The 9,027-nt window shown below is 33.4% G+C and overlaps 1 protein-coding gene across 1 annotated transcript; it reads right to left on the reverse strand.

Annotated features, from left to right (window-relative positions):
* Positions 1-6,251: 6,251 nt before the first annotated feature.
* Positions 6,252-8,736, reverse strand: LOC103497258 (galacturonosyltransferase 8-like). Its single transcript, XM_008459373.3, has 3 exons — positions 8,412-8,736; positions 6,916-8,175; positions 6,252-6,817 (listed from the first exon to the last, which is right to left on the reverse strand). The coding sequence occupies exons 1-3, from the start codon at positions 8,577-8,579 to the stop codon at positions 6,542-6,544; spliced, it is 1,704 nt and encodes a 567-aa protein (XP_008457595.1). The 5' UTR covers positions 8,580-8,736; the 3' UTR covers positions 6,252-6,541.
* Positions 8,737-9,027: the final 291 nt, after the last annotated feature.

Raw genomic sequence — 9,027 nt, forward strand, 5'->3', positions numbered from 1 at the left:
AGGTGTTCCTTTGGGTTCACCGAAGACCAGATATGTTCCTACGGGATCACAGATTGCACGTATTCAAGAACGTGTCAGTTCTTGGGTACCACTTTTCAAGACTCTAATGGGAAGTTAACAGACACCAAGCGGGACTAGTAGTAGGTCCCTTACTAAGTATATGTTTATACTCACTCTTTCTATGTTTAATATTTCAGGCGAAGGTAAAGGTAGAGGAAAGCTGGCGAGCGACGGAGAAGGATCCGTGACATGCCATATGGGGACTCAGTTTTGCTTCCGCGTTTATGTTTCAGTGTTTTAATATTCCGTTTTTAATGAAAATTTAGTTTCCCTCCTTTAAAGAAAGTGTTTCATGTTATTATTTCTTTTTAGTAATGACCTCAGCTTAGTATAAAAAGTTGGGTCGTTACAGGCCAGCGGGAGCATGTGCCCCCCCCCACACACACACACATTATCGATTTTTATATTTTAATATTAATTTTGAAGTATCAAACTATAATATATATTAAAGAATGCTTTGCTTTTCAAAATTTTGGTTCTAGTGTAGTGGTTGTATTCTTATTTTCTAACCTTTAAGGTAGAGGTTCGAATCCTACGAATTGTCACAAAGTATATTTTATTCCAAACATCATTAATTTTCTTTCCCTAAATATCAAATATCTTTCCAATTCTCAATAATTATTTCTCCAAATGTCAATATTAATAAGAAGAAAAAAAACCTAACAAAGATAAAACCATAGCTTATTTTCTAGCCGCTGTCATTTGTTATCTAACAAATATTTAGAAAAAAAAGTACGACAAAGTCGTTGATCTAAACTTTCACTCTCTCAACAATATTCTATGAAAAACGTATATATTTATTTTATTTTATTTCAGAAATAAAGGCTAGAAGATAATGTTTTTCGTTCATCTTTTGAATCTACGTACCATATCAATTCGCCAGTAAGTTCAGATTCTTCTTACTATTTTTAGTTTTAGTACTTTTTCAATCTATGTGATAAATCATAATACTTATATTGTTTAATATTAATTTAGGTAGGATATTGTGAATGCAATGAATTTAGTCAACATTTGTAAAGGTAAACTGCAAGCAATGAGAGAATCTGGCTAAGATTCATTATTGGAAAGAGTTTCTTATTTCTGCAATAGTCATGATATTGAAGTTTTTAAAATAGATGCTATGTTTTTAGTTCGAGGACAAAAAGATCGAAAATCTCAACCAATTACAAATTTGCATCATTGTCGTGTTGAAGTCTTCTATTGATATGCAACTTCAAGAGTTGAAAAATCGTTTTACTGAATCAAGTACTGAATTGCTTCTCTGTATAGCTTGTTTGGATTCGAGTAATTTATTTGCTATTTGTGATAGACAAAAACTTAGTCGACTTACTCAATTTTATCCAAGAGACTTTTCAGCTATTGAACTCTTTATGCTTGAGGATCAACTTCCAATTTACATTATTGATATGCGTTCAGAGTTTGTTGAACTAAAAGACATTGGTGATCTTGTAGTGAAAATGGTCGTTACGAAAAGAGATAAGGTCTACCCATTAGTTTATCGGTTGCTCACATTGGCATTGATTTTACCAGTTGCAACAACTACTGTAGAGAACATTTTCTGCTATGAATATTGTGAAAACTCAATTGCGCAATGAATGGGAGATCAATGGATGAATGATTGTCTTATATCTTATATTGAGAAAGATTTATTGGATAAGTTAGATAATAAAGATTTATTGGATAAGTTAGATAATAAACTTATCATGGATCGATTTCAAAACATGAAAACTCATAAAGGACAATTGATAAAATTAATTAATATTTGAAGCTATTGATATTTTTTTTACATTTTTTAGTGTGTTTATTATATAGTGCTCCCGATACAACATTTCTGGATACACCACTTGCCACCATCGATCTACCCATCCATCCGCGTCACTGCTCCATTTCTAGTTGGATTTTGAGTACCCATAATAGATTAAATTGAGATTTGCTTTCTTTGTCATTGGAAAGTTTTTGGATTTTTTTTAATTCTTTTGGTACGCGATCGTTTAGATTTGTCTACACGATTATTTATTTTTTTACACGATCATTTACTTTTTTTACACGATCATTTACATTTGGCTACTCCAATCTAAATGGTTTTTTTCAAGATTCTTTATACACGATCTTTTAAATTTTGCTATTTTTTATACACAGTCGTTTAGATTTGGTTACTCAAATTTAAACGACGTAAAAAAAGAAGAGGAAAAGAAGATTCTTTATACACGATCTTTTAGATTTTGCTATTTTTGTACACGAACATCGTTTAGATTTGGTTACTCAAATTTAAACACGTAAAAAAAGAATTGGAAAAGAAGAAAGACATGGAAAGAAATCGCAGCGAAAAAAAAAAAGAGGAAGACGATGAAAGAAATCGCAGTGAGGAGGAGAAGAAAGATGGAAGGAAAAATCTATAATATTTAAAAAATGGCTAACTTCATGGCTTTGTTACAAGGAGCTTAAATAGTTTAATGTTTTGTCACATTTATGAAAGTTACCCTAAATTTTATAATAATTGGTTTTATTTTTATGTTGAGTTGGGTTTCATTTCAACATCAACAACGTAATTGCTTGGAATTTAATCTTGAAGTAGGAAGTTTACTATCGAATCTTTTAGTTGTTAGTAAAAGTGTTCCCATTGAATATGTCACTACAAAAAATTGAGGTTTTCCCGACGCATAATAATGCGTAGAAAGAAATGATGTCGGAAAATACGTCTTATCCCAACGACACTATTTGCACGTCGGGTAAAGAAATTTTTCCCGACGTTGTGATAGAGTCGTCGGGAAAGATGAAAACATTTTCGATGTATTGGTGAATAGCGTCGGAAATAATAACTTATTCTGTCACCCCTTGCACACGTTGGGAATTGTCAGTCGAAAAAGTTTAAAATTTTTAAATATATTTGATTTTTCCCGACGCGGTACATAACGACGTCGGAAAAGTTTATAATTTTTTTTAAATATATTTAACTTCTCCCGTGTCGTTATGTACTGCGTCGGGAGAAGTTTATATTTTTTTCAATATATTTAACTTCTCCCGATGCCATCATAACGACGTTTGGAAAAGTTTGAAATTTTTTAAATATTTTAATTTCTTCCGACGCCATGCATAACGGCGTCAGGAGCTCTCCTTTAAAATCCATTTTTCAGATCTGTTTGACAGATCTGAAAGAAAACCGAAAAATGAGAGAGAGAGAGAGAGGTTCCAAAATTCAAAAAGAGGAAGAAACGCCATCCACCATCCGATCTTCACCGTTAATCTTCGTCGTCCGATCTTACCGCCGCCCCTCGCCGTCGGTAAGTGAATCCCTTCTTTTTTTTTCTTTTTTTTTTTTTGTTTAGGTATTAGAAATATAACTAAATTTGTGATTGTCTTGTGGATTTGTATCAATAATGTTTAAGCTATGTTCATTTTGTTGTGGATTTGTTGTTGATTGTGTAAATTTTGTTCTTATTATGTTGATTTTTTGTTATTGTTCTTTATGTTCTCAATTCTTCCTTCCGATGTAAATTTTTTGTTATTTTTGTTGTTTTGTTATTGTTTTTATTGTTGCCTATGTTCTTTATTATTCTTTATGTCTAAACTATGTATCAATAATGTCGATTTCTAAATTTTCCATTCGTTTGTTTAGATCTCATTCTCAGTTGTGAAAAAAAAATAGTGGATCTTCTGACGCACAAATATAGTGTCGGGAGATCCCTTGACATCTTCCAACGCTATATTTGTGCGTCGGGGGATGTCAAGGGCTCTCCCGACGCTATATTTTGGTGCTTCGAGAAAGGCTCTCCCGACTCATTTTTTCCAACGCCGTTCCCGATGCGGATTAGATTTTTCGACGCTTTTCATATATCACCCGACGCTTTTGTGCGTCGGGAGACCTTCATTTTCTTGTAGGTGTGATGCGCTGGATTGATGCATGTTAAATATCATGAGAATTTGTGATGTTCAATAATTATGTGATGCATTATGAGAAGGTGGATTTTTGCATGCTAAGATTTGGATTGATGATGTACGTAACCTTTGTTGTTCTGTTAGTATATCATGTGTGTATGATGTCTCTACATTAGCACCAGCTAAGACTATTTTAGGTGTGTTAATTAACTATTAAGTGTACCATTGGGTTCTCTATTATGATCGATGTATACTCTTATGAGACTACTAAACTGCTATGGCACATGATGTGTAAGCTTTGTAGGAAGTTAGTAGGTTGGCCTAGTAGTTGGTGCCTTGGGTATTTAATATACTCACCTAAAATCAAATAGACGACTGATGGACCTAAAATCAAGTAGACGAACGGTGGAAAGGGCCTGACACTCGTACCATTTATTAGACTAGACAGATGCTTCAGCTATTTTATTTGCATGATTCTAGATGATCGTCGTGAACTCTTGACTAGTTAGTTTTTTATTATATGTATTTTAAACACGTACTTTTCTTTTATATTTTTTGTGACCTAATGAAATTATTTTTAACTATTTATTTGAACATTTTTTTCTACGTGAGGTTGTCTCTACATTTTCTTTAATAAAATAATCTCAAGTTTGTCTAATTTTGGTTTTAAAATTTTACTTTCATTTGAGTAATGACCCTCTTAAGTTGGAAAGTTGAGTTATAATGTGATTCATGGTTAGTACTTAACTAAAACACCAAGGACCATTTCGTAACCATTTTATTTTTTATTTTCTAAAATTAAACCTATAAACATTACTTCAACCTCATACTTCTAACCTTTGTTTTCGACATAGTTTTTCTCCCTGTTATTTATTGTAATTGTGTTACATTTTTTCTTTTTTATTGTATTTCATTTTGATCTGTCGATGGAGGAGCATGAGACGTTGAGGAGATCGGTGAAAAACAAAGCAGAAACAAAGAAAAAAATGCTCTGCTTGACGCCTTGATAAAAAATGACCTTCTCTGCGGGGCCTTATTAGAGTAGGGTTGTGGTTCGACAAGAAGCCAAGCATTGCGGCACTCCGACGTAGAGGTGGCGCTTGAAGTCTGTTATATGTTGGAATTTTGTAGCCAAAAAAGTCATATATATGATTATAAAACTTTTGACTGCAAAATTAATAACAATCTATTTTTTTTAGTATTGTTAACATTTTATGTGCTGTTTAAATATTAATTGGAAGTTTTGTTTATAAGAAATTTTTAAGAGACGAATTGAAGTTAAAATTCATTGTTTAGATCGTTTAAATTTGAAACATTTTTTTTTCATCGTTAAAAAAAACTATACGGTCGTATTTTATGACCTAATTAAGCGATCATATACCATTCATTTTGACTGCAGTACACAATTGTTTAAAAAAAATTACTCATGTACGAGAATGTAAATGAATAAAAGCATTTTCTTTTTATAGAGCGAAAAAACATAACCTCTAACTTCGAGTTTGACAATATAAGAAATTTTATGCCAAAGTACATGCTCACGTAGCCATTATCTCACACATCTTAAATTCCTTCCATGTCATTATTTTATTTTAAAACCTTTTATAAAAAAATAACAAATCTAACTACATAATGGATGAAACACATTACTACTATAGTGCCCACTTGGTGAAGACATATATGTCATTCATTTGCATATTCACGGATAATTCATCTTTTTAATACAATAAAGGTGAGGTGTGGGCATTTAGTTCAGAAAGAATACATGTTAATCATTTCAAAAGATATGTATATATATATAGGAAAATTTTCTTGAATATAACAAATTACCTAAATATTTATGGCAAGTAACAAAATCTATAAATTCAACTATTTTTTAAATATTCTAGATTTATCTTCCTATTTTTTTCTCTTCCATGCGTCACATCTTTTTCTCTTCTATGTGATCTCTTTATCTTTCCTTTTTATACATGCATATCTTTCTTCATCTTTCCTCACTTTTCTTTTTTTACATTCCTTTACTTTCCCTTTTTTCATACATTGCATGTCTTTCTTCTTTATGATCATGTAGTCAAATTTAAATGGTCGTATACCAAATTTCTAAAAAAAATTGTTTAGATTTGAAACCCCAAATCTAAACGATCGTGTAGTCAAAGATTGTATAATTTGAAAAAAAATGGTAGTCATACAATCCTATGAAAAAAAAATGGTAGCCAAATCTAAACGATCGTGTAAACAAATCTTAATGATCCTATAACTCAATTAATTGAACGATCGTGTAACCAAATAACGAATTGAAAAAACAAATCCAAAGATCGTGTATCAAATCGCATTACCAAATATATTATGCACATTGTTGACGGGACAAGTATTTTACACGATAAGCCTGTGGTTTTTTCTATTTTCAAAATTGCTTAGTAAACAAGTAGAAAAGAATGAAAACAATAATGTTCAAAGATAACAGACACGAGCAAAAGGATATATATTTTGGATCAAAATAATGCCTTCCCTTTGGACAAAGCAGCCGCCAGCAAGTATCTCCTCATCCATCCTATATTACTAGTAACTATATGATCCATGATTTGGAACATCCATCGTCATCCATATTCTAAACCCCAAGGTTGCATGATTGAACAAACTCCAAATCATAATCCACATACCTTGTCCAATATGGCTTAAACTGGGAGATGGCAATGTCTAGCCAAGGTTTCATGTTCCCATTGAAGTGCACTACTGCAGCATTTTGAATCTCATCCTTACTAATGCTGGGATTGTAACCGAGTCCGAGCACGTGCCATGTCTTATCCAATGGCTTTGTCGTCGAGTAAAATGTGATTAGACCAGGAGGCAGTGTCCCAAGTTTCCACAACGTACGATTCTCATTCTGCACACAACATAATGAATCAGACAGTAAGGATGACTTTATCGTAAAAAATCATAAAATAACTATAATTGAATGAGATGAACAAAAGCTGCTCATACCATATTCTGCCAATAGTGATAATCTTCTGTGCAATTTTCCCTTCTCCAAGCATCCAAGTCAAAGAAGTTCATTCCATAGGCCCAAGCACATGCCTTGGGATCAAATTTCTGCTTGATTAACGGATGCGAGAAATTCATGTACTGTGCATATCTATGGAACGAACCGAAACATGTCTCCACTGCCCCGTTTACTTTTCCATTCATATCAATCTTCCACAGGCCAGTCAAGTCCTTCTGCACCACAATGTCGTCATCCAAAAACAATATTCTGTGTAGTTTTGGGTACATCTCAGGCAAGTAAAACCGCAGATGGTTCAGAATCGATAGATACTTGGGGTTTCTGAACTTCATATTCGTTGAGTCCTTTGTTGCATTTTCAACGCTGTTCTCAAAGTAAAACCTCTGTAAATTTGCAGACTCTAATTGCCGAAGAACTGGAACGTAAGAAGAATTCAAGAACTTGTAATCCTCTACTGCTTTGACTTCAATGTGAGCGCCATTATAGTCCTTCAATTTGAACATAACTTGCATCGCCCCAAGATTCATCTTGTCGGTAACAACATGAAAGACATGCTTCCATGGTTCTTCGGCATTCTTCACCGCGGAATTAACCACCACCGATGCAGCAACTACATTATCTGAAAATATTGCATAATGGTATAGAGTTGGATCTTCTATTTCAGGTGGTACCGGCTTTCCTACATCAGAATATTTCTCAGGATTTGCAATTCTCTCTTCCATCAACCTCATTGCAATGCAATGCAAACTTTTTGGAAGAGATTTTGCAGCAATCAAACTAGAGAAAGCTCCTTGTTTCTTAGCTTTTGTCAACAATTCATTCGCAGCAAAAATTGTATCCTTCAGCTTCTGAATCTTAAGTTGATTGTCGAATGACTCTTTTGCTTCGGAAATCGCTTGTCTAGTAACTTTTATACGCTCTTTCACCTCCTTCTCAAATTGACGAAGCAGAGCTTCATCCATGGAAGGCGTTTCACGCTCAAAAAGACTACGGTAAGTAGCTTTATTATTGAGATCTGTATAGTTCTGAGAAAGATCCGCGAAAACTCTAACGAGCTTGGAATACTCAAGCTTAAGCCTTCGAGCATAAGAAGCATAGGCGTGAAGCAAATTACGATGATCATCAGCTTGCTTCCGGATCTGATCCAGCCGCTGTTTAAGAGGATCCGATTTCACACCCAATGGAAATCTTCTCCCGTAATTGATCCGATAAGAACCAAAGCCAGAGCCAGAATCGGAACCCTAATTTAACCAACAAACTCCATAAATTAAATCATAATCCAAAAAAAAACACAAGAAATCTCAAACATACTATCGCGAACTATGAAAGATGCACATTCATAAAAACTAATCAATTTAAAGTACAAAAATATGAATAAGAGGCGGATGAAAAACAAAACCGCAGGATTACTAAGTTATGTGACACAAAAAGAAAACAAAGGCATTAGGTTTAAGAAGAAGAAATTAATGGCAGTTACCGGAAGAGGGAGATCGGAAGTGTTAGTAGTGAAAGAGAGGAAAGACAGAAAGAGGAGGATGAAGAATGCAATGGAGGCAATGATTCTGAAGGAGAAGATTGTGGGGATGCTTCGAAAAGTATGAATGGGTTCTTCATTGTTACAACTACGATTTCGCAGGTTCGCCATTTTTTCTTCCCCTCAGAGAGAGAGAAAGGTTTGAATTTGTGATAAAGCGACAGATAGAGAAGATACAGAGTTTTGATAATGGATTTAATATGATTTTTTTCTTTTTAAGTTTAATAATGAGTAAGCATAGGATGGTTAAACTAATTAATTAATTGTAGGTTCTAACTCCATCATCCTGATAAGAAGTCTGAAGGCTTTATCTCTGTTAATGAGTTAATTCTTTGTACATTACTTCTTACATATGCATACACCCAATCTCAACCGTTAGATTGTATGGAATATCATTGATGATTCATTCATTATAATCAGAGATTACAGCCCTATATATAACCATATTAAAACACGATAAAGGAAAGAATATACAAGAATAATATTTCTCAAAAATACTCTAATTATGTCAATACCCTCCCTCAAACTCAAGATTATCACAAATTTGAGTTTGTTAAGA

Source organism: Cucumis melo, chromosome 8 (genome assembly GCF_025177605.1).
Source record: "Cucumis melo cultivar AY chromosome 8, USDA_Cmelo_AY_1.0, whole genome shotgun sequence".
Classification (NCBI taxonomy): domain Eukaryota; kingdom Viridiplantae; phylum Streptophyta; class Magnoliopsida; order Cucurbitales; family Cucurbitaceae; genus Cucumis; species Cucumis melo.